Below are 26,943 nucleotides of genomic sequence, written 5' to 3'. Positions count from 1 at the left end.
CACCTCTGTGGTAGATAAAAAAAGAGCAATCCACTCTCTTTGAATATTAATCCTCTTGTGTGCTCTTTGATAACGTTTTGTTGGGTGAAAATGTGAAAATTTAATGGTTCTGTTGTTGATCCTTTGCTGCTTTTTGCACAATCAAATTAAAGAACATTTTTGTATTGTTTTTACCGAGTCACAGATAACCGTCAACTGCATTTTTTACTCAATTTATATTAAAATCTTATCATTTAACAGTTAACAAGCTGCTATTGAATGTTGGTAAAATTAACTGAAATGAACATCCCTAGTTTAATGTCGTCTTATTGTCTGATTTGAGGAATTCCCTCCCACATTAAAATGTAGTTGTCAATACTGAATCTATGAAGTGTGTACGTGGTAAATATGCTAATCATGTTTGCTTGTATATAAAGTTTACTAAGCATTTGTATGTTTAGTATGTGTGATGATGAACCTCAGGGCCTTCTGTTTGTCTTCCAACTGCTTTCTCACAGCATGGAGATCCTTCAGTAGGTCTGTGTCTGTGCCATTTACCCAGGTGTACACCACATCAATGGGCATTGGTAGGCATAGCCTGAAATATTACAAGCAGATGAATAATCAACCATCTGGAAATCAAGCAATATGCAACCACGTGTATTTAAAAAAAAAAAAAAGTGTACATGTAACCCTGCCAGTGAAGTCATTTTTTGTGATTTATTGGTTTCTACATCAAATCATCCTACATAACGCCACATCCTGTAGAAATATAACCTTGATATCATTAATATTGAAAGAATAATGCAATGTCAAAGAATGAATGAAATCAATGAATGAAATCCAACTTTGGCACTCCTAATCTCATAATTAGATCATGAAACTTTAGCCTGGATTTCAAAGGTGGGGTCACATTCTGTTTAGGGTGTGGCATTGTCATTGCTGTGAATGGGTAATACACATTTTTGTAAGTTAATTATTATAAGAGATTATAAATTATAAGTTATATCAACCAACCTGCTCTTTAGTTATTGGTGTTGGAATATCACCTACATGAGTGTTATAAATTCAAGTGGTTTATAATAATGCAAGTTTACATGATATGTTGCTCACCTGGTCTGAAAGGACTTTCCTGCGACATTATCTCTGTAGGAATCAAACAAAACATGGTACTGATCTCTACTCCATTCTACTACAACCTGTAAACACACAAGAGAGCAAGTCAATAGACCTTTAAATCACACCAAATTAATCAATGCATTTGATTTATAACCTTTGAAACCGTATAAATGTTGACACGCAGGTTTGATTCCTAAGCACTATGTATCACAGTCAGCTTATGATCAGTGCAATGACTTGACACAGTAAGCACAGATAAGAGGATGCAGCCATAACATGAATCGAATGAAGCCAGTAAAGTTTTGACGGATGAATACCATACCTCTCCAAACTGAAATGCAGACACAATCATGAGGACGAGCCCTCCAAAACACAGGTACAGACCATAGCGGTGAGATAGACAGGTGTAGGTTTGACGCTGCACCAGTTTCAGGATTGAATTAATGATCACCATGACTCTCCCAGGCCAGCCGCATATCCTCCTCCGTAAACATTCAACACATGGTTTTCGCGGTGAATTAAAAATAGATTTATCAGAGGACACGTTCTACTAAAGAAATTGTCACATGACTGCACGATAAGCGCTCAGACGTCGTAGTTCCTGATTGGAGATGTTAGGCGTTTGAACGCTCGAGAATCTCGATATGTTTTTACATGACAGACTCGCTGCTGCCCTCTGGTGGAGAGGAGGACAGGCTCTGTAAAATTTGGTGATGAATTTGATTCATATATTTATGTATTTCTTTAATATTAAATCAGTTTTTAAATTCAATTTTAATTTGAAATATCAAACTATTTTAATATAATTTGCAATTTTTGTATGTATCATTTTAATGAGTCAATCCGTATTATCTAATTTTTCTAAATGAATGTTTGTTATAAGTTTGGCATGTGTTAAATAATATAACTACTACTTTTTCAGATTAGGATAAATGTCTTTGAATAAGAGCTAAAAATGAACTAAATCAACAAAAAATTACGATGTAAACAGCTGATTAAAAATGACTGTAATTGGTTAAGAAAAGTGAATAAAGGGAAAAGCGATTATATTTGTATAATACATTGTTTATTAAAGCAGTGACAGCCATTTTGGGTGTCAATAAGTGTTCAAAAACCAAATTAAAATAAGTTAAAATTAATACAAGTACACAATAATAATAATAATAATAAATATTACAAAAAACTTATTTAAATGTTTATTTGGTGTCGATTGTCTAAATTAAATGCATTTACAAAAAGCACATTAGCGATTAAAGTTACTTGTTCATTTGCCTACAAAAGCTGAAAAACACAACAGAAAGAACGAAAGCTGCTCGGGTCCCATTGATCTGTGAGTAAAACAATGAGGAAGAGAAACATATTTCACTGTAAACACGTGACAATATCGTTATAAACGCTAGGTAATTGTGTCACTATCTTTAGTGCAGTCGCTATCAGCATCACCTTAATAGTGTGCGATCAATGAGATTAACTTTTCTTTTGTTGTCGTGAATGGTGATGCACGAATTACTTTCACCCCTCGGGCATGATGGTTTGGTTTATGGAAGGCATGTGTTTTTTACCTACTTTTTTGGTCATCTGGTCATCGAGCACGTTCATAGTTTCTTATATCATCGCATTGTTTCGACAAGATGTTGATGTTATCCTTCCTTATATAAGGTATGTGGTTTGCTTTTTAATCAGATATTGTGCTCGATTGGATTTACACATCTGGATCAGAATGAATTACAATAAACCAATAACAGTTACACCAGGAAGCGCTTAAAGTTGCAACATAGTTACCTAGACTGATTTTATTTATAATAGTGTATTTGTAAAAAATCTGTTTGTTGTAAAATAAAAGTGAAAAGTAAGTTTATGCAGAAAGCGAGTTTAGTTTCGTTTTCCACTACGTGTTGTTGGCACTTGTTCAAAATCTGGTTAGTATTCAGCTGAGGCGACTGAAGACAAACATCTTTTAGTTGACCTCAAGTAAATGTATACGAACTTCTGCAGACCTCTTAAAACCACTTTAGATTTATGTCTCACCCTTTTTGATAAAGCAGATATGTTGGGAGTTTGTGAAATAACAAAGAATTTGTACTACAAAGACTCCTAAACAAAGATCCCATGTAATTCTTCATAAGAGCTTTGATAAATAAGCATCAAGATAGGTTGGTTTTTTGGTTTCTTATATAAAACTGGCATTGTAAACATTTTGAGAACAAAAATATTTAATAAAAATAAAATAATATAAATGCTATTAAAAATAAATGTTTTTTAAAGTAATTTCCACTATTAATAACAATTAATAGTTTTAATTTCCATCCTTATAATAGAAGATATGGTTCTTGCTATGTATACAATAACAGAATATTTATGCAATATAAACTATATCAGCCATGTATAGTGTACAAACAAGGGCGTAGACAACTGTGCATACATTATGAATCATATAGGATATGTTTTTTTTTTTTGGCGGGGGGAGGGGGGTTGGAGTGACAACTGTTCAAATTTTTTTGATTATTCATTACATAAATATTGGGGTGGGTTGTAAATGCTAGTTTAGATTTTTTTTTGGGGGGGTTACCTCCCAGCACCCCCTAGAAAGCGCTTTATCTAATAAAAAAAAACACATAGCTATACCAGATTTGACCTTTATTATCTTAATAAGCACAGCAGCTATTATTGTAAATTAATTTAAAGTCCAATAAAAAAGATTGCACAACTGTTTGTCCTTTTGCCGCACCGCTATCAATATACTGGATTTTTTTAATTATTTTTGACACAAATTTCCTCAAGTATAATGTTTGTTTAATTTATATAATTTATATGTATAAATAAATGATTTTCTAAGAATGTTAATCTTTATGTTTCTATTAGTGATACAGGTGCCACTCCACCCGAGAGCTGTGTGTTTAGTTTTATGTCTACAATCACTGCCTTCTCAGGTAAGGAAAGCTAGTGAATATGAATATTGAATATATATTTGATCACACTTTACAATGAGGTTGTATAAATTGTTAACATTAGTTAATGCTTTAACAAGAACGAACAATGAGTTCTACTTCTAGCATTTATTCATCTTAAACTGGGGACACACCTAATGATTTTCACAGAGATTATGAATTTAATTTAATCATAAAGACTACCTTAATGCATCCATGTTTACAGTGACAACTCACTCTAAAAAATGTCATTGGGTCAAAAAGGGACAAACCCAGCAGTTGGGTTAAATTAAACTAGAAAATGTTTATATTTGACCCAACAATTGGTGTTAAAAACAACCAAGCATAGGTTAAATTACAAGCCAGTGGGTTGGGTTTGTTCCCTTTTGACACATTTTTTTTTAGTGTAGTTGTAACTGGCATATTGGCATTAACTAACATTAACAAAACCTAATAAACACTGAAAACGTATATTGCTTTTTGTTTGTTTGTGTTGCTAATCCATTTACTAATGCTAACAAATATATAAATGTATATGTAGGCCTATTACTCTTTCATCCCCCTCCCCTCAAGCATCTTTAGACTCATATTTCAAACAAACACAATTTCAAAAGCAGTGAAATTCCCTTGCAGAAGTTTCAGGAAGCTCCTGTTAACTGGTATCAAACACATTTCATAAATTGTGCAATTTTGAGTCAACTGCCAACTGCATGGTTATGATGTGACAGAAAAGCAGTGGGAATGAGTTGATTGTACTTTTCTTTAGTAACAATGGAATCTCTTAATAAAGTCTCACTTCTCTTTCTGTTTAAATCGAAAACTGAGCTTTCCCATCTGTAACACACAGCTGCATTTTGGTTTGTCACTGCAAAAAAACCTCAAAAGACAAACTAAAGAAATGAAACTTAATGTCATATCATGAGTTATCATTGAACTAAAATAGTGAATATTCCTTTTATTTACACGATACATTCTTATATCTCATAAATAAACAAAGAGCTCAGATTAAAACCCTCTTAGTGCGTCTGACATGTTTTCCTGTCAATAAGCATTTTTATCAGCCTCTTATGTTTAGGTTCAGTAATTTCACTGGTAATGAATTTTAATGGCAATGAAAACTTTATTAGTCAGTAATTGAAATGCCTTTTCACAAATGTCATTTTATTGGTATTTAACAAATTTGAATGTCTTTCGCTGCAAAACCCTCAAAGTGCATGCAAATCTCCACTTGAAGAAAAAGTCTTCAGTTGTCTTTTATTAATAAAAGTAAAACACTTGGTCAATACCTTCATATAGCCGGTAAACCTTTAAAGGCGGGGTGCATGATCTCTGAAAGCCAATGTTGACATTTGAATAGAATAGAATCTGGACCTATTTTGATAGACCCGCCCCACACATACGCAACCCAGGCAACGATGTCGGTTAGTAGATGCGCCCCTTACTGCTGATTGGCTACAAGTGTGTTTTGGTAGTCGGCCCGACTCCCTTTTCCAAAGTGTTTTTCAAAAATCATGCAACCGGGTAAAAACTCTTGCACCTTAATGTACGTGTGACATCGTTCATTAAATTCTTCTTCCATGCACTTAGAGGACTTTGCTGAAAAAAAGGCTTAAAGGCACACAGAAGTGCCTTGGATTGTTCAACATTACTTTATGTGGTGACATCAGTTTAACTGAACCAACAAAACTAGAAGACCCTCACCTTTTTCTAAAATAATCAATAAAGTTTAATTTATGGCATAGTCCAGCAAAGACAAACTGTAACAAAACACAGATGCTTTAGCATCTAAAGAGCATTTAATTGGACAGGAAATTTGATGAAAAGTTAAAGTGTATTGTGATGTCATGATCAAATTCTAGACTTTTTGCGCATGTGCCAAACTGTTGGTTTTAAATGCTTATATCTTTTAAATGAGAATTTTGGACCATACCAGTTTAAATCTAACCTTATATTATAAAATGAAAAAAGTTTTATTATAATTTCAAGGGGTCTTTAACAGCGTTTTACAGATTCTGTCAACAAACCGTCATTTCTGAATGGCCTGAGGCTGGGATTAAGCAGATTTAAAGTAAATGTATTTGATGAATGTATAATACGTACCGAAAGCATTTTTGCATTCATCTCATTTTTGATGGACGTTGCATTTAGTGAATTTTGCATCTGAGCTCTTCAAATATTTTGACATAAACCGCCATCTGTGCAATATAAATACTTCAATACTCCATTCCTCCATCCTTTTCCCCTCTTGTCCTTTGTATTGTCTGTATTTGACTTGAAATTTCCCTTCAGGAGTAAGCAAGCTTAACCACATTTGAAGGTTTTTTATCTATAATCAATATATAACATTTGTTTTCCAGCATTTGCCACCATGTATGCAGAATATAAGTTTGTGGAGAGGATACACGAGAACACAGGTGCCGTGTCCCCACATCTGAACAAAGCATCTTTTGCTTTTGGGATCATCTCTTGTGTTGGCATGTGTTTTGTGGCTACATTTCAGGTATAATGTCTGTACAGTATCACGCCTCTTAAGTAAATATAAAAAGGTTTATGTGTGGTTGATGTTAAAGGGACAATTGACTCAAGTCTGTCATTTACACACACATGTATGAATCTCTTTCTTCCAAAATACACCAAAGGAGAAAATTGTCTGAGCTGTTCTCTAATACATTTAAAATGGATGGCGACGTCCAAAAACCTTCCTGAAAGTGGTCCACATGATCCACATAATAAAAAAGATCTTTGTTTGACTAAAAATAAAGGAAAATAACAGAATGGACATTCTGCTCAACAAAAACTCTTTTGTGCGTTATGAAAGAAAGTAATATGGGTTTGGAGTGACTTGTAATGGTGCTTAACATGGCGATAAATTCAATTCTTTCTGACTGTTTTGTTCCAGGAGACATCGGTGGTATCAGTTCATGACTTTGGAGCTCTACTATTTTTCGTCTTTGGGGCTATATACGCCGTTACTCAGTGCGTGATATCATACCGCGGTCGTCCTTATGGATCATCTACATCCGTGTGTCATGTTCGTGCATTTTTTGCTGCGCTGGCTGTTATAGCAGTATTTCCAAGTATCCTTTCTCATGCAGTAAAAATAAATATTAACAACCTACATCTCACAGAATAAGGTACAAAAGTTGTCACTGGGGTGGTATCTTTTCAAAAAGTACTCGTTTGTACCTAAAATGTACATATCGATACAAAAATGGTACATAGTAGGACTTTTTTTTTTAAAGGTACCATCCCAGTGACAACTTTTGTACTGTACCTTTATTTCTGAGAGTGCAGAATCCAACAATGCTATAATGACAGCATGGGAATCTTTTTGAAAAGTTTATTTTTTTACAGTTTCAAAACTCAGTTTAAATCTTTAACACACATTTTCAGCCATTTTCTGTGCAGTAAATGTAGGAACAAGTAAACTTCACTGGAACAGTGATGATAAGGTAAAATTGATGTCACATTTCAGTACTTAAATCCTTTACTTTTTTCATAAAACATAGATCTTCAAAGATATGTAATATAACAAATATATTATTCTTTGTTTTAAAGGATTATACTCTTCATCTAGTGAGTGTTGCGTTTGAATGGATCACTACCTTTAGTTTCGTATTCTTCTTCTTAACCTACATCCGAGAATTTCAGGTGAGTCATTTTGCATTGTTACCGTTTTTATAATATTTAAATTTTCTTAAAGGGATAGTTCACACAAAAAACTATTTCTCACTTTCATGTTGTTACAAAACGGTATAAATGTCTTTGTTCTGATGAACACCAAGGACGATATTTTTAGGGCTGTAGTCAACCAAAGAAATGCTTATTCGACTAAAGTCCTGTCCTGCGCATCGATTAGTCGACTAAAAATAAAAAAAGATGCAATGTTTTGCATTTTGATTTAACATTTATTAAACAATTGTCATAGAGAACTTATAAAACAACAACGAAAAAACATCAAAAATAATACAATTCTTTGAAAATTAAGTAATTTTTTTTTAACTGCAAAGTGAGGAGCTCTGTCCTAGGTCTATAGTGACAGTCGCCACAATCGCGCACCTGACCACACCCGCACGCTACAAAAAATATAACTGCTAAAACTGCCAAATAATGAAAACTCCTAAAAGATCTCCTTTATACAGGCTGTATATTCTTCTTTAATTTTAATTTGAAACTCAAACTCTGTGACCTTTTTTTTGTAAAATGCAGCCAGACAAGAGATTTAGATTTCTTGGACATTTTGCTGACTAAAGCCAAAACAGGTAGCGTTTGAACTGAATGAATACAGCAGAACTACCTATATTCCTATCTGAGCGAAGTAGCAGTGCAGCCAGCCACAAGTGCGGTTCCAGAGTGTTGTACATGGTGCGCTAAACTGTGGCACTGTTACAAAATAGCCTAAATTAAAGCACTTAAAGTTGGGGATAAAATAGGCTAATTATATTTATACAGTAATACATGAATACAGTAATATTTAACTGCTTATAAAGGAATAAATATCAAGGAGTAAATCAATTAAAATTTCTTTATTGGTGAAAATAAATTAATTATGCAACTGGTCGACCAATGAAAATGTCAGTCGACAAAGACGGCATCAACCGATAAGTCGACTAAACGACTAAAGTTGACAGCCCTAGATATTTTAAAGGTAATGTTAGTAACCAAACCCATCAGAAGTACCATTCACTTTAATAGTATTCTTTTATTTTATTTTATTTTTTTATTATGTAAGTCAATGGGGCTTCTGATTAGTTTGGTTACTAAAATTTTATTAAGTATCTTTTTTTCATTTATATAGGTTTGTAACAAAATGAAAGTGCGTAAATGAAAACAGAATTTTAATTTTTATGTGAACTATTCCTTTAAAGTTCATTAAATTTAGTAATCAGATTTATTGCATACATAGTCAGGTCCGAATCTTCAAGATTGTGTAACCCTGTAGGCATTTTTGAGGAAAAGTTGTTATACCACATTTTTAGAAAGTTCAATGTCCCCTGAATAAGGATCCACCGTATAACATTGAAATAAGGGTCCCATTTTCTTGTAATTGTTGGCGAAACAATAAGTGCATTTTTCACAGCCAAAACACTACAGATGAATAGGGTAAAATTTTAAAGTTATAGAAATCACCATAAAACTTTTCCAGTTTTGCACTTACATAGAGAAAAACATTTTTTGTATTACAAGTTTTCTGAAATGTCATGTTTACATATGCAAATGAGGCATTATCTATTTAAATATGTGCTAATTTGCATAATCTAAATTTTTATATTGGAATTGAAATCCACAGACTTGAATAAACAAAGTGTGGTGAAACTAACAGTTGTGCTTTGTTTTGTTATGTATTTTCTTTGCACTGATCTGAAGGAATACAAGTTAAGGAAGCAAAATAACACAAACTCTCAATTAACCACGACATAAAAAAATCAACAGTGTTTTTGGTTGTACTTCAAGTTAAATATTGCCATGAGCATTATGCAGGGATCAAATGTCTAGACCTTTTTGTAACAAATTTAATGCAGTGCCACCAAAACAGGGACAACAGCATTTGGATATGTCAGTGAAGCCTCTTTAGCATTATAAAGACATATAAATTATTCCAGTTTGCATTTCTGATTCGACTGATCATGGAAGCTGTTTGCAGTCTCAAGCAGATTCACCGATCCCCAAATTTAGAAGAATGTCTCATCTGTCAAGAAAGGAAAAGGGAAAGGTTAGTAATGGCTGGAGAAAAGGGCTTTGAGACGTTAAAATGTGCTTCCCAAACAAGAGAGAAACTGTGTGATATAGACAGCAAGCCTGCAATCGATCGAATCAAGGAAATATCTTTACATGATGTTAATCCGCTGTTGTGGCACAAGTCATGTTTCTCATTATTCACAAGCAAGACTCTCATTGAAAGATTACAAAGGAAAAAGCAGATTTCCACACCACAAAGTGGTGAACCTAGTACATCAGCAACAATGCTGCGAAGCTCAACGACATCTGTCAAGTGGGATCTTTGCATCTTCTGCCAAAACACAAAAGCGAAAGATACACTGTCATCTGTGAGTACATTTAAGATGAGTGATCAGATCCTGGATTTGTCCAAGTATGACCAGGAGACCCATGTGCGTCTAGCTGGTATTAGTGACCTCATTGCAGCGGAAGGAAAATACCATGCAAACTGCTTAAAGAAGTTTATGCGAAATGCATCAAAGACCAAAGAAAGTTCAGAAAAAACTGATCTAGCTATGGAATGGCTTGTCAAGGAGATCAGACAATCTGCAAAGAAAGGACATGTCCTTCAACTTTCTGAAGTGTGGAACAGATACTGTGAATTAGCAGAAAAGGCAAATGTTGAAGTTCCAGCTTCATTTAAAAGCAGGAGAGCTACATTTAAAGAAAAACTTCAATTATATGCACAGGACTCATATGACTTCATAACTGTACCCAACCAATATGTGTTACTTGTTCCCAGAAAATTTGGACATGTGCCATTTAAAAATCTCATGTCAGAGGAAGAAGAGTCTTGTACAATTCCTATATATCAGTCTCCTGATGAGGGATTCCTGGAAATGGTACATGTTGCATTGAAATTAAGAGCAGACATACTTGCGCACCCAAAGTACACTGGATTTGTTGTCAATCAAGATGAAATGATAGCGTGTGTTCCTGAAAGCGTTTTCATGTTCGTCCGTTTGATGTTTGGTGGCCACAACCTGTTGGAAGGAAGCCCAGATGATGAAGACATCACCTCGGATAGAGAGGAAGCTGATACTCAGACAAGAGTTCTAAGTGTGTCCCAAGATCTTGTCTACAATGTAACTGGTGGAAAACACTGGACACCCAAGCATGTGGGATTAGCTTGTACCTTGCACCAAGCCACACGATCAAAGGAACTGGTAAAACTGTTTCACAATGCAGGGCACACTATCAGCTATCACAGTTTGTTGCAGGTTGATACTGCTATGGCAGAAAAAACCCTACAAACCATGGATTCAGTGACCGGAGCAGTGACTCCACCTAACTTTGTACCTGGAAGATTCACACATTTTACATGTGACAACATTGACATAAATGATTCAACCCTTGATGGCAAGAACACCTTCCATGCTACACAAATGGCAGCATGGCAACGTGGTCCAGAAGGTGACATGATGATGAAGGATTTGAGACCATCAAAAACGGAAAGCCTTCAGGTCCCTGATGTGATGGAGATGCTTTTTCCAGCTGGAGTTATAGAAGGTAAAGCCTGTCCAAAATCAACAGAAAATACAAAGAAGGAGTGGTTCAAAAAATCAGACGAGAATGGATCAATTGCAAAAGCAACTGCCATAGACATGGCATTCTTTTTCAGACGTCAGAATGAAGGAGACATGAAGCCAGGCTGGACAACCTTTAACCAAAATCACAGTGAAAGGTCACCTGAAATGACAAGCATTGGTTACATGCCCATTATTCAGGCACCTGCTCATGACCTAGATACACTGAATACTGTTGTGCTGAGATGTAAACATGTGGCCAGAAAACTAGGGCAGCATCACGTTGTTATCACAGTGGATGAAGCATTGTTCTGTAAATTGATGGAGTTGAAGTGGGCAAATGATGACTATCTGGATTGCCTTGTTGTCAGATTAGGTGGCCTGCACATTGCCCTAAAATTCATGGAAGTCATCGGCAAGCACGTCCAATCATCTGGATTGTTGGAAGCATGGGTTGAAGGCAACCTACTAGGCCCCAAAACTGCAGAGCAAGTTATGGCAGGGAAGTCTTACAACAAAGGAATTAGAGCCCACAAAATCACTCTGCAGGCCATGTGGAGGATTCTGTTGCCTCAGCTGCTTAGCTTTCTGGAAGAAAGGAATCGTGACCTTAACGAACTACTGAATAAGACAAAGAACAGCCCTGTAGAAGATCTTGTGACATTGCTTGCTTCTGAAGAATTTCAAGCAGTCACAGAGGACTACATTAAAACAAACAAGAACCCAAACTTCTTGTTTTGGTGGGGCTACATGAAGATGGTTCACATTCTTCTATTTTTCAATCGCGCACAGAGGGACGGAATCTGGGATCTGCACCTTTGTGCATTCCAGCAAATGTTGCCCTATTTCATGCGGTATAACCACATCAACTATGCACGGTGGGGGACCATCTACCTGAACGAGATGCACCAACTTCCACAGCCTGTAAAGAAGGAGTTTGAGGCTGGAAACTTTGTAGTCAAGCGCTCTTTACATCGCTTCAACCAAGTGGATCCTGATCATAGTCAGGAGTGGCTAGGCTGTATTGGAAAAAAGGGAGGAGGAATTGTTGGTATCACAAAGACATCTTCAGCTCTTGGCAGATGGGCTCTGTCTTTCAACTTCCGATCCCTTCTTGCACATGACACAAAAGTTGCCTTTGGTCTGGATACAGATGATGACTACATCCACAATGAAACCACAAAAGGCAGAATGAAACGGGACTCAATAGATGAAGATGCTTTGCTTGCAGTTTTGCAGAGATTTGGTCTCTTTTTGGCTAACCTGCCCCAGACACTGCAAAACATTGCAAACAAAGACTTTGCCACCCAGGATATTGAAGATGAGCTGTTGACAGCTACAGAGAAAGGGCAAAGTCAACTGGACACATTTGTAGAGGAGAGGCTGTTGCCATCTGAGGGGAGAAGGGTCACTTTCAGGGACAAACTGAAAAAGAACAAGTATTTGACTTTTGCTTCCCTGTTTGAAGTTCAACAGTCAGACCCAATCACTGGGAAGGCAAAAACTGTCAAGGCAGACAGAAACATTCTACAGCGGCTCATTGCAGCATATGAGGCAGGACGCCCAGTCAACCTCAAAAGTATTATGATGCATGAACTATTTGTTGTACCCCTGTCCTTGGCAGAAGTTAATGGGCAGCTTCGTTCAGGGCCAAAGGCGATACTTGCTAAGGTCTTGACTGCTGATATTCCATGTCCTAACCACCTTGGGGCCACAGACCTACAAGGCGAATCAATGCTTATCATTGATGGTCAAGCATTGGTCATTGCTATTGGGAAGCCACAAGAAGCAAAGACTTTTGGAGACCTGGCAGACATCTTTGTGGAAACTGTTCTTCGAAGTGGAGCACAGTTTCAGCGAATTGATGTTCTGTTTGATCGCTACCACACACACTCAATCAAGAGTGGAACACGTAAAAGGCGTGGAAGAGGCTTGGTGGCAATCAGAAGACCTGTTGAGGGCAGAGATTTACCTCTTCCCACAAAATGGGAGAACTTTATCGCTCACGAGGACAACAAGGCAGACCTTGCTCGCTTTCTATCACAACAGCTGATTGTGAACGCACCAGACACCAAGATTATAGTTACTGCAGGAGGCTTCAGTGATGAAGAGAGGGTTGAAGCGTCTAATACAACCCTTAACACCGACAGCTTGGAAGCTAAACATGAAGAAGCAGACACAAGAATTATCATTCACTGCATCAGAAGCAAAGCATCAAAAATTGTTGTCTCTGCAAGGGACACCGACATCTTAGTACTGCTGATTGCCCACTTCCACATGATGCCAAGCCAGAAGATCTGGATGAAGACAGGTACAGCAAAGGAGAGAAAGTACATCCCAGTTCATGCTGTAGTGGAACACCTGCAGATGGAGCCACAGGTCCTCGAGCTACTTCCTGGTTTCCATGCTCTCACTGGGAGTGACTCAACTTCATACATCGCAGGACATTCAAAGAAGACTTGCTGGGAAGTTTTCATAGAGTATTCACATCTACTAACGGGGCTTGGCAAAGGTCCTGAACTGAGTGACCACACCATTCAGAATGCAGAACAGTTTTTCTGCAAACTCTATGATGTAAAGGATGCTGATAACATCAATGAAGTTCGAGCAAGCATGTTTGTCAAGGGCATGACAATAGAAAGACTGCCCCCAACCAGAGACGCTCTCTACTTCCACATTCAGCGCTCTCACTTCCAGGCTTTGATTTGGCGGCAAGCCCACTTGCAGCAGCCAGTTCTGCCACCCCCTGAAACAATGGGATGGAAGACAGAGGGGAATTCCCTTATTCCTCAACTCATGTCACTACCCCCAGTTCCAGATGCCTGTGAGGAGTTTATCACCTGTGCCTGCACCACTGGCTGCAAGACAGCCCGATGTGGCTGCAAGCCTAATCCATGCACTGCATCTTGCAAATGCAGAAAGTCCAATGATACTTGTATGAACACATAACTGGAATATCTGTGATCACAGTATTGTTGCTTGATTTTGTTTTCAGAGTTACAGCAGCCATTTAAACATTAAAAACTGTCCCTTTCATGTTAATGTTGTTTTTTCATTGTTTACATGTTGAAATATACAGTTTAGTTATAATGTTCAATGTTTAAACTGCAATAAATGCATTAAAATGTTTTTTTTGGGAGCCATTTTGTTTTTATTGTTTATGCCAAAACAGTGATCTTTACAACTTGTTATATGACAGAAATGGATTCAGCACCTAAAAATCATGTAGAAACAACACTTGAAGTACTTTTCCTCAAAAATGCCTACTGCATCTTATCCAGGGCTATTTATCTACTTTGGGACTCGACTAACAGCAGTGAATCCAAATTTTTGATGTCTCTATAACGTAACATGATTCAATTTATTTCTTCCAGCAATTTACTCTGAAGATGACCGTTAAGTTAACAGAGTGTTTGTGATCCCGACATCATATGGTATTACATGAGTCTATTCTGACTGTTTTTGGTGCAAAAAAATATTTACTTTTTTTATACAGCTTGTTACCTTGTTAAGTTAAAAGGTGTAAAATGTGCAGTATATATTTTTAGGATATTGTCTAATCTTTTTAGAGATTTGTCATTGTCTTTTAGAAAGCAATAAAACATGTACTTGAATTGTAATACACTCTAACTTTATATGGCCAAAACTTGCTGCTTGATCATGATTTTAATAACCAACAAAGACAAATTTTTGTTATATTTTTAGGAATCTCCAAATGTGCCTTAGAAAAATGTTTGTATTCATACTACAGTGTAAACAAATGTTTGCTTTGGTTATAGTTTAAATGTCCTGCTGTGTCCACCAGTATTTCTTATGTAATTGTTACAGGATTTCAATGCAGCTTATGGTGAACTACTAGCTTGTTTAACTTTTGCACTTTATGCAATGCAATACAATGTGGTCCTGCACAATGTGTATGATTTTATATTATGAAATAAAAATGCATGACAGCAACAGTAAAACAGGACTGATTCAACATTTCCTGATACAAAATGGTGGCGTGGTTTGATAGAACCTCACTAAAGGTGAGATTTGAATATGAAGTTATTAATAAGACTGAAAAATATAACAATGCGCTGTAATCTCAAGTAAAATTTGTAATTAAATTCTAATTTATCAACAACCTAATATGATAAATGAAAACTACACTTTTAAACAATTTCTTGGATGTGGCAACTTCAACAAAATCACTGACATGTATTTATTGTTGATATAAATGTTAGTCATGTAACGTCAGGCATGAGATGTTCATTAGAATGTACATAAATGAGTCAACAATTAGTAGACACAAACTGACTACTTATAACATAATCATTAGCACCCATCATCTCACCCAGTGAGCATCTGTCCTTAGAAACTATAAGGGACATCATGTCTGGTACAATCTGTTTCAACCTTAGTGCCATCACAAGACTGTCCTGTGTTGGGACATTTAAGTGCATTTACCCTGCAAGGTTCATTGTGGCCTGTGCAGGCCTTTCAAATACAAAGCTCATTGGCCAAGGGGTGGGACCAATCAGTCACTGAAAGATGATTCGCTGCCTGAACTGTCATCTTGATCTTCCATCGCTTTTTTGCCACCATCTGGAACAGGTGCATCGGGGGTACTAAAGGGAGGCATACAAAGAAAATCTATCAGTTATGGATACACAATATGTATACAATAAATATTAGATGACTTAAAGGGATAGTTCACCAAAAAATGAAAATTCTGTCATCATTGATTCACTCTCATGTGGTTACAAACCTGTATAAATTTCTTTGTTCTGATGAACAGGAAGGAAGATTTTTTGAGGAACGTTTGTAACCAAATCGTTTATGAGCCACATTCACTTCCATTAGTATTTTTCCTACTTTAAATATGAATGGTGCTCATGATTCATTTGAATACAAACATTCCTCAAAAGATCTTCCTTTGGGTTCATCAGAACAAAGAAATTTAAACAGGTTTGTAACAATATGAGAGCTAGAAAATGATGACAGAATATTCAATTTTGGGTAAACTACAGTACTTACTCAAGCAAACTGGGGTCCAAACCTTCCAGTATCATCTTATTTTTAATTGCCATGACAGGAACACCCTGTGTGATGGTAACATATTTACAATAGTCATATATATGGCATGCATGTGTACAATGACTCTTATTATTAGCTCTAGTTCTGACTTATTTAATAAAAGACACATACCACTTGCACCATTTTTAGATATCGGGCATATCGTGGGTCCTTTGCAACAGTCATCACATTTTCCGTTGTTACCTCAGCTTTCGGCTCCTGAGAGACCACCTGTGCTTGCTGAGTTACCTTATATGGAAACGAACATTATTATGCACCAAGCATTTACATTAGTAACAACAAAATTTTGACTGAAAAACAAAGACTTTTAGTGTTTGTTGGCATGTCCTGTGTTATAAGGTATTCTCTCAATTTACATTTGGAGCCCATAATGCAACAGTGTAGCTTTTACCTCAGGAGGGGAACCTGTAGAGGGGCTCGTGCCATCCACTGTCGGTCCATTCGTCTGCGCAGACGGTCTCACTCCGTCCACTGTCACTTCTTCCAAGCCAGGTATAGAAGACAACTGCAAGTTTATAAAATATATTTATCAATTACAGAAAGACACAGAAAATACGGGATTATTGAGGAATACTGAGGGAATGTCGAGTTACCTTTGCTTCTAAAATGCTGAGTGTTGTTTCGATTTGCTGGATCCGTAAAGAAACTGTTGCTAGTTTCTAAAAAAAAACAAATCGATTTGGTCACTGACATGTACAGTAAATGTATAAATTGTGAAGGTAAAGTAAAAAAAAAAAGGAGGGAATGTTGTGGTGAGAGAATAACATACCTCCTCACAAACAGTGGAAAATCGGTTCAGGAATCTGACAGTATGAACGATAAACTGATTCAGGAAGGCCACAATTCTCCGTTGTTGAATTGCAGGAACCTTACCACAAAAATACCACAATAAATAAAAACATCATATGACCAGATACGTCATTTACAGATTTTAAAACACACACATACATACAACTAGACATGAGAAACAGTCATGTGAGCTGCAACTGATACGATGTTACTCACCTTTGTAAGATCTATTCCCGACCCCACAATGGGTAATCCGTCCTCATCCATGCCAACAACTCTATTTTGTTGTAATCGTCTCAAACAAAGATTTTTACGCTTTAAATGTCACAGCGCAAAGAATGCATCGTCGTGAAAACAACTTCTCATGTGACTTCAGCGCGACCTGCAAAACTTCCGCATCTCGTACATAATAAAAGTCAAGTCGACTCGTGCATTTGTCGACGTTTAATAATCACTAACCAAATATAAACCTTTAAACTGCTTGTGACCGAAACAACTCACATAAACAAAAAAATACATTTTAAACGCAGAACAGTGCAACAAGTACATCGTTGTGAAAACCGCTTCTCAAGAAGTGACATCAGCGCGACCTGCAAAACTTCCGCTCCTCAAACATAATAAAAGTCATTGAAACTTCGGCGTTCTGGACTAAATTAAAGTCGACGTCTATAAATATTATTCAAATAGTCATTTAAACTGTGTGTACCCGAAGCACTTTAAATAAATTTACAACTAAACAATTGTTGACAATGACACTTATTCACATCAGCGGATTCTTCTGTATGTACTACTGTAAAATTTAGTAAATTAAGGTATACTGTATTATTTAACAGCAATTACAACATTTAAAATTAACTAAATAATAAAAGTATTCTGTACGTAGTAGCAACTATAGTGTATTGATAAACTTTAATGCTTTAATGTTTACTATGATAAAATTAAATACCAATGTTTGCTATAATAAAATTAAATAAACTACAGTATCTAGGAATTTTACTTTAATTTACTATAGCAAATACTAAAGTATTGTTTCATGTTCTAATTGTTCCTCTGGAAATGTACAGATTTTTCTGCTACAAAGCAGATGGTCCAGCCCATCCTACTAAAGACCAAAAAAGCAAGTACATTTCACACTATCAGAGGACTCAAATGTTCACACAATAAAAAAAACTGATTACAAACTTGAAAAATGACTTTAATTCTAGTCACAAAACAAATTTAACTACATTTAACATAAGACAAGATTTTAAAAGCATAAAAGATTTAAAATGTATATTTGAAGACACTGTACACTGACATCATTATCCAAGTCCATAAACAGAATTCAAAGTTGAAGGTATCCGAAATGTTTTCTTAGTCATCAAGGGCAAAGTCGAAGGGCTGGAAGTCAGAGCGCACTTGTTTGGTCAAATCCTCTTCCTCTTCCCTCGAGCATTTACATTCTCTCCAGTCAGCACGCATAGGGATGTTTAACAACGCCTCGCTTGCCAACACTTCCCTGAGGGCACACGCACAAACAATTACAACATATATGCACACACACAGGATTTTATATGCAAATATATCAATTTCAAACCCTAGATTACCATATTGTGATAACAATTACCTGCCAAACTGTAGAGGGAAATTTTTCCTTATGCGATGAAAAAGCTTTTCGCCCGTATCCAGCTCCACATAAAAGTATGGTGTACCTGGAGGAGCAATCTGCACCCGAGAAATATTATAGTTAGTGTACATTTCTTCAATAATTCCTAGCTGAAGTCTTTTGTTTGTGACTTACGGTTTTCTACATAAAACCATCATACATAAATTTAAAGAAAAGAAAGCCAATATAACAGAAGTAAGTGTCGAAGGCATTATCCATACCTGCTTAAGGTCCGTGTGAGCCGGAATCTCCATCAACTCAATCTTCAGCTCTTCGGCTTGCGTCATGAATGCCTCTTTGATGTCTTCTGTACTGCACTTGTCCATGGGTACCGGCACAACCTGAGGATGAAGACGAGAAGTTTCCATTAAACTCAACCTATGCATACTTTCTCATAATGAAGACTTTGACAAGTCAAGTTTTTGGTCATCACTGGGCACATGTCCCTCAGAAGTGGCTTTTCGTCATGGCAGACAGACAGTTTCTATCCACTCTGACTTAAACTGATAAAATGCATGTGAAAGCCTGTAAATGGTGGAGAGCTGGTGATCTCTCATGCTCTCCATGTTGACGTGTATACCAGGCTGTAGTTCTATATATGTGGCGCTGCTTAGACAAACCTGGGATCTGTGCAGGTCTGTCTGTTCAGGCAGAAGCCACAATCTTAAAGATGAAACAACTGTGTATGTAAGAGAGGGTGACCTGTAGCTGAAGGTGCTGGCTGCGGTAGTTCCTCTCAAATAGAACACATCTGGAGCCTTTGCTTTTGCAGAACTTCCTGACAGCAGTCTTGTATTTCTCCATCTCTTCAACCACATCCGATGCCAGATCCACCACTGCCTGGTAATGACCAACGGGCAGCAGAAGAACATGGTCTGGGGTGAGGCCGCCTTTAGCTAGAGCCATGTACCACTGAGAACACACACACACACAGATGTTAGATCAACAAGAAACATCCAAAATCAAACAAAGCTATTTTGTGCACTCACATGTGTTCCAATGCTTATGACCAAGTGCTTTTCAACTTCTGGACTCGCGAGGCAGAACCAGCAGGGTCCTGTGGGCTGTGCTATTATGAGAAGAGACAATGTATCTTAAGTATCAGGTCTAAAAATACAAACAAGTTTTGCAGAGTATTCTCTGAAATTATTGCCATATAGCTCAACAACAACAAAAAAAACCTAGTATTATCCAGTGCTTCCCATGCTTTTTGTACTATGTATCCAAATCAGTCTCAAAACACCACAAATGTTCCTTGCAACTCATTTTTTTATTTTACTGGACTGCTGATGTTCACTACAAAAAAAATCTAGATCCAAAGGTAACAGAGGGGAAAGGAGAGGACTTACGGGGTCTACGGGGCTGTTTGTGTTGACCAGGTTGATCTCCATCCGACTGTCTCTTTCTGTCGTGACCCTGACGTTGCTGCGGTTTCTTCTGACCCAAATCAAAGAAGAACTGCGATGCCGGTTCCTCCTGATAAAAAGTGGATTGTTTAAGTTAATCATTAAGGATATTTAAATTTCTCACACCATTCAACCAGTATAAAAATATACACTGACATAAAGGATATAGGTACACACCTCAGCCTGAAGCATAAAGGGAGGCGGTTTGTCTTTCTTTCCATCTTTCGTAGGTTTCCTGTAGGGATTTTCTGTGACATCCTGAGGCTGTTTGACTAACTCTGTGGCATCCATGTTTTTCATTGGGACAATGTTGAAGGCATACAAGTACTGCAACAGAAGAGCAATAAGAAAAAAACTTCCAAATTATAAATGAAGGATGCATAGTATAGAGGCTCCATATTAGTTGTCAAACAAAATGTGTGATTTGTTTTTAATTCCAAATGTTTTGATATCATTGCTATATAACTAAATGTTAGGCTGGATTTACACTGCAGATCTTGAAGCCCAATTCCGATTTGTTGCCTGCGTCCAATTTTTGCAAAACAATTTAAGGTAGACATACCGCTTAAATCTCAACAAAACTCCACTAAGTGAACCCGTCGTCCTCCAATGTGCTGCTAAGAAGAGTCATGTGATCGCGGGTTGTGTCCACCCAAGTTGGCATCATTTCCCAGCATCGCAGTTTCAAGATGGGAATATCTGATCTGTCCGCTTACATTGCGGACGCAAATGAACGTATCCTATTTATTTACAATTATTAATGAGGCCTTAAACCGATCAGAGAATATCGGAATCTAAGTGCTTTTTCCGACCTTAGTCTCCACCTACTTAGATTACTTTAGCCCTAATAATTTCCATTAGAACCCACTGATTGTAACTTTTTGATCTAGCGAACATCCCAGTACCTTTTTCTTGGCAGGATTGTTGACAGATGCCAGGGCGATGAATCTGCTGACATGTTGTGCATTCTCTTGAAGGACCAAATGATTCCTGTGAATTAACATAGATGGTTTATGAGCGGTCAGGTGGCATTTCAGAAGATGAAAAGAAATCCTGATGGTGTACATCAGGGCTATTCAAATCTTACCCTGCATAGTTTAGCGCCAACATTAATCAAACTTAACCACCTGTGATTTTCTAGTGATCATGAAGACCTTGATTAGCTTGCTCAGGTGTGTTTGATCAGGGTTGGAGCTAAACTATGCAGTGCTCCGGCCCTCCAGGGTAAGATTTGAATAGCCCTGGTGTACATTTATGCACATAGATGCATTTAATCCTATGCAACTTACAGTGTGTTACATTTTTTATCTGCATTTTTTGCGTGTAATACTGCACCTGTAAGGCAACCTCTCATAATGAACCCCTTCCAGTCCTGCAAAATGGTAGCGGGGCTTCAACTTGTCAGCAAGTTCTGCTATGGACAAAACCCCACAACATTTTGTGTCAGTTTCCTACAAAGAAACAAAGATGTAAAGGACTCATGAGCGCATGATCAGGAAATACCATGACAATGATTTAAACTGTATAAAAGGACTGACGGGACTATTTCCATACTGCCACACTCCTCGAGGCCACTGTGAGGTCAGAAGTATGTCCACTCCTCGAAACTTTGAGTTAGACAGCAGTGGTGTGACCAGGGCGCTCATGTCTTTTGGGGTAAAGCAGTGCGAGGGCGCAGGTTCCTGTTGAGCTTCTCTGCCACTAACATAAGCAATCTGAACCCCAGACGCCCCTGTGAATATGCCTCGTCGACCTGGGAAACAAATACACAGACTCAATACACAGCCTTGTTACATTCAATGCTGTCTGTGTATATTAAATTAAAGTACAAATGCCTCTTACCCAAACATATGATGTTTTCTGCCAGCTCGCAGCCATCTGCACTGGGATAATACTTTACGGTTTCTTGGCTGGCTGCACCGAGAACGTAAGTGTGGATGGGTGCTGGGATTTAAAAAGGGTTGGAAAGATCACAGTCAGTTATTTTGTTTAGTATGATGAAAGAAATACAATTTAATGTTGAAGGATGATAAGTTACCTTTTTTAGCACCAGATTTGTACCCTTCCCATTCTGCTTCAGCCTCAGAAGAGGTTCCGAAAAAGTCCCCAACACACAGTAGTAACTAAAAAAAATACACTGTTCAATGAAACGCACATGATTTATTCATATACACAGGGATTTAAAGAAGGTAGACTTACATCAAATTGCCCGCTCTTTTTCTGAATGGCATTCACGCGGTTAAATAAAGCATTTATTCTTCCTTCAACGTCCCCGCATGCGAGTCTATGGTGAAGTAAAAAAAAACAGCGTGGTCAAAAATACACGTGCGTTTACAACAAACATAACGTTACCCCAGTTCGTGCTGTTGTTTATGAATTGTGAGTTAACCGCATAATTACCCAAATAACGTTCGTATAAGCGTTTATAAAAATGAAATAAAACCTTACACTCTCAAAGGCTTGTCTCCCATGCTGGGTGATATTAAAATGTTTCTTTATGACCCTTAAAATTATTAACCCTTGTGCGGGAGCATTGGCGTTAGTTTGTGTGCGTCGACAAAATAATCCCGGTCAAAACAAAGAGCACGAGACTTCGACCGCACATTTATAAAGTATATCTAAAACCAGGCGCATTTGTGTAAATATATGAAGTAAATTAACATAAACACCTGAGATAAACAATAATATTTTAAGCATACAAATTCATGTTATATATAACGTTATGTATATTAACTATGGCGTATATGAAGTTTCTCCCCGGATGATATAGAAGGGTGACACAGGAAATGTGTACCAAACGCGTCAAGTATGCGGATGATATTCGCAAAGTTTGCTAACGGTTGTCCGTTTATAGTTTAATACAATGTGTAATTTTTTTAAAGTTAAAACGTAAATAAAAAGCTTATAAAATACAGTCTTCATACGTATTAAGATAACGTTTTTTATAGATAGAAAATACTGCCCACAATGCGTAAAATAAGTGCAAGTAGGACACATCTTGACGCAACACAAGACCAAAACAGGAACCGATATACATTTGAAAACTCTACGTGCACAATTTATATATTGTCTAAATAACTTTCTGCCATAATTGCTATCTACACCTATACATTACATAGTTCTATTAGACCCATCATAGATGCACAAAAATGCATTAACAAATTGTCAAATACAAAAAATCAGAGGTGTTTATCCGAGCATCATTTAACGTTAGCACATGCAGTCGAGATTCCGTTGGTTTGCGGCTGCAATGCAGTGCTTGTTTATGGATGCACATGTGCAAGCGTTTGAATCTGAACATTTCCATATATAGGCTTCGTCACGGGATGAAGCTCCACTGTAAACGCATCTCTAATCACAGCAGACCAACAACAGCGCCGCTGATCCCAGAGCAGCAGAAATGTCATCACCCGAGCAGATCATAGAGATCGTAATGGATGACAAAACGTACAACGTGAGTAAAAGCAAACTGATAGAGAAGAGCGATTACTTCCGCGCGCTGTACAGCTCGGGGATGCGCGAGTCGGCTGAAGATTCGGTGCAGCTGCAAGGACTGAGCGGACCCGGACTGGAGCTTGTGCTGGAGTTCATCAACACCTCTAAAGTTCAGGTCGCCAACGAAACACTGGAGGATCTCATCGAAACGGCATCCTTCCTGCAGGTTACGCCTATATTAAAACTGCTAGTGTCAGAAATCAAGCTTGAAAACTGCGTCGAGCTCGTGAAACTTTCTGAAGTATACGGGACGCACGATTTGCGCAATGCATGCTTGAAATACATGACTTGCTATTATCATCCGATGCTGCGCAGGCCGGAGTTTCGGATGTTGCCTGCGCATGTTCGGGATCAAATCAGGGATATGCGCATGAAAGGCATGGCCACTTTAGTTGCAATTGGAGATTTCACAGACACTTGTCTGGATCTGGCAAATCAGGATGAACCGTGGAGTATGTTGAGGTATGATGAACTAGATCAACGTTGGAAACCTCTGGCCAATAATCTTCCTCCGGACATGATCAATGTTAGAGGTTATGGGTCTGCTGTGCTGGATAACTACTTGTTTATTGTTGGTGGGTACAGAATGGCAAGTCAAGAGATCTCAGTTGCCCACTGCTACAACCCTTGCAAAAATGAGTGGAATCACGTGGCATCCCTAAACCAGAAAAGGTAGGATTGGCTAGATCACTTTGATTTGTCTGCATATCCAAAGAAGACATCCAGAAGTGTTTTTTGTGCCTAGATCCAACTTCAAGCTTCTGGCAGTCAGCGGCAAACTATATGCAGTTGGCGGTCATTGTCTGGGTACGGTGGAGTGCTACAGTCCCGAGCAGGACTGGTGGACATGCGTGTCGTCTTTGCCAGATCCCCTGGCTGAGTTTTCTGCTTGTGAGTGTCAAGGCATGATCTACGTCATGGGCGGTTACACCGCTAGAGGTGTGTCCGGATTCATTCACTAACACACAATTAGACGTCCTGTATGTTATCCAAATCTCATGTTTATTCTCCCTTTCAGATAGAAACACCAGCATTCTTCGCTACTGCCCCGCCTCAGACACATGGTCCATCTTTCAATCTTGCTCCGTTCATGTGCGCAAGCAGCAGATGCTCTCAGTGGAAGACACCATCTACCTAGTGGGTGGATACACGCATGATCTAGAACCGGGAGAAGCTGGCGGACGGAGGACCAATCAGACGGAGGACGTGTTGACGGTACAGACCTACAACGTGCAGACGGGCGAATGGTTGTATCTGAAGGAGAACACATCCAAGTCGGGCATGAATCTCACCTGCACGCTGCACAATGACGGTATCTACATCATGAGCAGAGACATCAGCTTGCCCACCAGCCTGGAGCATCGTGTGTTTCTCAAATATAACATATTTTTAGATGCTTGGGAGGCTTTTAGACGTTTCCCCGCCCTGGGACAAAACATGTTGCTTTGTTCTCTTTACCTGCCCAGTGTCCTATGAGCCGCACTGCTCTTGGAAAGACTGCAGACTGCTTTTGTAGCAAACCTAGCCAATCAGAAGACTTGTCAGAAATGACCAGCGCTAAAAGACTTTAAATACTCATTCCAAAATAAAGCAAACAACCCTCACTATTTACTATCACCATCTGTTAAAGTACCCGTGTATTTAAAAGCAGTTAAAACATTATTCTTTATGTCTATATATTTACATTGGGAGAGAGCACACAAACATTCCCAACAAGCACAAAATTAATGCCAATGCATGGGCCTTATGGTATATATATCTAGACATATATAACAAAATTAACTAATATATCACTACAAACAATGGCAGAGTGAAATGAGAACACTAAAATAAAAATGCTTGAGCTCAAGAAATAACATAAAGGTTTAAAAAATCAACGAATAATGAAAATACCGTCATTACCTTTATATACTCAGCCTCAAGTTAACCCTGTATAAAAAACTTTGTTTTTCTGAACACAAATAAAGATATATCTTGAATAAAATTTTTAGATTTGGGGCACCATTCACTTCCATGGCATTATATTGTACTACTATAGAAGTGAATGGTGCCCCAGATCTGCTTTGTTACAAACATTATTCAAAATATCTTCTTTTGTGTTCAGCAGAAGATAGAAATGTATACATGTTTGAAACAACTTGAGGGTGAGTAAATGATGATTTTTCATTTTTTGTGAACTAACCTTTGAGGACCAGTGAGTTACTTAAACATGAATGATGATGGTTGGACATCATTTTAGTCCGAGACTAAGGATATACTGTTTCAGGGTGGTTTCCCGTACAGGGTTCAGATTAATTCAGCACTACGCCTTATTTATACTAGGACATTTAAGGAGTTTTTTTACAAACTTATATTACTTGTGTCCATATTGAGATAAAACAATGGCACTGCTAAATTTTAAGTTATGCCAGTGCAAGCTCTTTTCCACTTAAGACAGTTCAGACATACATTTTAGTCTGGGACTAGACTTAATCCCTGTCTGGAAAACCGCCCCTTTGTGCCTGGGTGGTCTGGACTTTGATCTGGACTGTTAATGTCTTATATATGTCAAATATATTTGGGAGAGGTGTCTTAATATGTGTTGCACAAATACCTAAGCCTGACCTAAACCGCTGTGATGTGTTTTTGAATTTATTTAAGAGGACCTGATGAGTTATCTTGAAAAAAAGGTGAGCGTTATTTTGTAAAGAGTTAAGTAGTTTATAATTTACCTTTTCATTTTGTATCTTGACACGTCATTTACCATGCTGATCTAACATGGATGATTGTTGTATTGAGAATTTCCACAGTTGCCTTGAATATGAAAAGTGTTCAGAGAAGCAAATTAAAGGCTCTTTTTTACTGATTTCATTTGTTGAAGTATCCATTCCTACATGAATATATTTTATCTAAAGGTGCAAACAAGGTAAAAAAATGTTTAAAGTAAGTATTACATGGAATTTTAAGCAATTTATGAGGAAGGGCTACCACAATAGATAAAACAATCTGGAGGGCTACTTTTTTGATATGGTCTACTCAAAACATTTTTGTATTACTTGTTTATTTTATTTTACTTATTGATATGTTTTATCACTGTTTCAAATGTTAACATACATAAAAGAAGCCAAGCTAATATAAAAAATATGTAATAAATATTCAAATTGAGGTTATAGAATGTGCTTTGACGGGCATGGGCCACATGTTGGAGACCACTGTACTATACAGTGTTATCAGACAAACTGCCGCATCACATCAGAAAGGACATCGGCCCACTCCTCATCCTT

At 37.5% G+C, this 26,943-nt stretch overlaps 5 protein-coding genes across 6 annotated transcripts in view; 2 read left to right on the top strand and 3 right to left on the bottom strand.

The window, feature by feature from the left end:
- gnptab (N-acetylglucosamine-1-phosphate transferase subunits alpha and beta) overlaps positions 1–1,724 on the bottom strand; it is a 36,321-nt gene extending 34,597 nt beyond the window's left edge. The window contains exons 1-3 of the mRNA XM_065268469.2: positions 1,421–1,724; positions 1,093–1,178; positions 458–577 (exon numbers count right to left, since the gene is read on the bottom strand). Of these exons, the coding sequence (XP_065124541.1) occupies positions 458–577; positions 1,093–1,178; positions 1,421–1,552 (338 nt within the window). The 5' untranslated portion in view covers positions 1,553–1,724. The remainder of the gene's footprint in view (positions 1–457; positions 578–1,092; positions 1,179–1,420) is intronic.
- Positions 1,725–2,403: 679 nt separating this feature from the next.
- dram1 (DNA-damage regulated autophagy modulator 1) lies at positions 2,404–15,231 on the top strand. Its single transcript, XM_065268486.2, has 7 exons — positions 2,404–2,757; positions 3,961–4,028; positions 6,383–6,525; positions 6,925–7,102; positions 7,419–7,477; positions 7,584–7,676; positions 14,644–15,231. Exons 1-7 carry the CDS (start codon positions 2,624–2,626, stop codon positions 14,686–14,688), a joined length of 720 nt encoding a protein of 239 aa, XP_065124558.1. The 5' UTR covers positions 2,404–2,623; the 3' UTR covers positions 14,689–15,231.
- Positions 15,232–15,456: 225 nt separating this feature from the next.
- Positions 15,457–17,715, bottom strand: washc3 (WASH complex subunit 3). The gene is made up of 7 exons (XM_065268487.2): positions 17,351–17,715; positions 17,115–17,213; positions 16,939–17,004; positions 16,737–16,850; positions 16,457–16,573; positions 16,286–16,350; positions 15,457–15,876 (listed from the first exon to the last, which is right to left on the bottom strand). Exons 1-7 carry the CDS (start codon positions 17,399–17,401, stop codon positions 15,786–15,788), a joined length of 603 nt encoding a protein of 200 aa, XP_065124559.1. The 5' UTR covers positions 17,402–17,715; the 3' UTR covers positions 15,457–15,785.
- Positions 17,716–18,308: 593 nt separating this feature from the next.
- Positions 18,309–23,918, bottom strand: cwf19l1 (CWF19 like cell cycle control factor 1). 2 transcript variants are annotated; one of them, XM_065284806.2, is made up of 14 exons: positions 23,676–23,918; positions 22,385–22,469; positions 22,224–22,308; positions 22,028–22,129; positions 21,724–21,938; positions 21,521–21,636; positions 21,091–21,175; positions 20,363–20,512; positions 20,129–20,255; positions 19,769–19,848; positions 19,482–19,691; positions 19,001–19,120; positions 18,741–18,838; positions 18,309–18,632 (listed from the first exon to the last, which is right to left on the bottom strand). In XM_065284806.2, exons 1-14 carry the CDS (start codon positions 23,774–23,776, stop codon positions 18,488–18,490), a joined length of 1,719 nt encoding a protein of 572 aa, XP_065140878.2. In that variant the 5' UTR covers positions 23,777–23,918; the 3' UTR covers positions 18,309–18,487. The 2 variants fall into 2 exon arrangements, with proteins under 2 accessions (XP_065140878.2, XP_065140879.2); XM_065284807.2 differs by lacking the exon at positions 23,676–23,918 and adding an exon at positions 22,634–22,829.
- Positions 23,919–23,963: 45 nt separating this feature from the next.
- On the top strand, positions 23,964–25,156 carry klhl42 (kelch-like family, member 42). The gene is made up of 3 exons (XM_065268510.1): positions 23,964–24,352; positions 24,426–24,619; positions 24,699–25,156. Exons 1-3 carry the CDS (start codon positions 23,964–23,966, stop codon positions 25,154–25,156), a joined length of 1,041 nt encoding a protein of 346 aa, XP_065124582.1.
- Positions 25,157–26,943: the final 1,787 nt, after the last annotated feature.

Source organism: Paramisgurnus dabryanus, chromosome 1 (genome assembly GCF_030506205.2).
Source record: "Paramisgurnus dabryanus chromosome 1, PD_genome_1.1, whole genome shotgun sequence".
In the NCBI taxonomy this organism is placed as follows: Eukaryota; Metazoa; Chordata; class Actinopteri; order Cypriniformes; family Cobitidae; genus Paramisgurnus; species Paramisgurnus dabryanus.
Note: the sequence above shows the minus strand (reverse complement) of the source record. Positions and strands in the feature narration are given on the sequence as shown.

What these genes read in the sequence shown, in the direction of transcription:
- dram1 (XM_065268486.2), top strand. Translation starts at nt 2,624, where the DNA reads ATGATGGTTTGGTTTATGGAAGGCATGTGTTTTTTACCTACTTTTTTG. An exon ending in TGTTATAGCAGTATTTCCAA is followed by an intron (nt 7,103 to 7,418) that starts GTATCCTTTCTC and finishes ACACATTTTCAG; the next exon opens with CCATTTTCTGTGCAGTAAAT. An exon ending in CCTACATCCGAGAATTTCAG is followed by an intron (nt 7,677 to 14,643) that starts GTGAGTCATTTT and finishes TATTTCTTCCAG; the next exon opens with CAATTTACTCTGAAGATGAC.
- washc3 (XM_065268487.2), bottom strand. Translation starts at nt 17,401, where the DNA reads ATGGATGAGGACGGATTACCCATTGTGGGGTCGGGAATAGATCTTACA. An exon ending in CGGGAATAGATCTTACAAAG is followed by an intron (nt 17,214 to 17,350) that starts GTGAGTAACATC and finishes TTTTGTGGTAAG; the next exon opens with GTTCCTGCAATTCAACAACG. An exon ending in TTGGACCCCAGTTTGCTTGA is followed by an intron (nt 15,877 to 16,285) that starts GTAAGTACTGTA and finishes GCCTCCCTTTAG; the next exon opens with TACCCCCGATGCACCTGTTC.
- cwf19l1 (XM_065284806.2), bottom strand. Translation starts at nt 23,776, where the DNA reads ATGAACTCCAGCACAAGCTCCAGTCCGGGTCCGCTCAGTCCTTGCAGC. An exon ending in AGAAAACATCATATGTTTGG is followed by an intron (nt 21,939 to 22,027) that starts GTAAGAGGCATT and finishes TTTGTTTCCCAG; the next exon opens with GTCGACGAGGCATATTCACA. An exon ending in TTCCCTCTACAGTTTGGCAG is followed by an intron (nt 18,633 to 18,740) that starts GTAATTGTTATC and finishes GTGTGCCCTCAG; the next exon opens with GGAAGTGTTGGCAAGCGAGG.
- klhl42 (XM_065268510.1), top strand. Translation starts at nt 23,964, where the DNA reads ATGACTTGCTATTATCATCCGATGCTGCGCAGGCCGGAGTTTCGGATG. An exon ending in GCATCCCTAAACCAGAAAAG is followed by an intron (nt 24,353 to 24,425) that starts GTAGGATTGGCT and finishes TTTTGTGCCTAG; the next exon opens with ATCCAACTTCAAGCTTCTGG. An exon ending in GGGCGGTTACACCGCTAGAG is followed by an intron (nt 24,620 to 24,698) that starts GTGTGTCCGGAT and finishes TCTCCCTTTCAG; the next exon opens with ATAGAAACACCAGCATTCTT.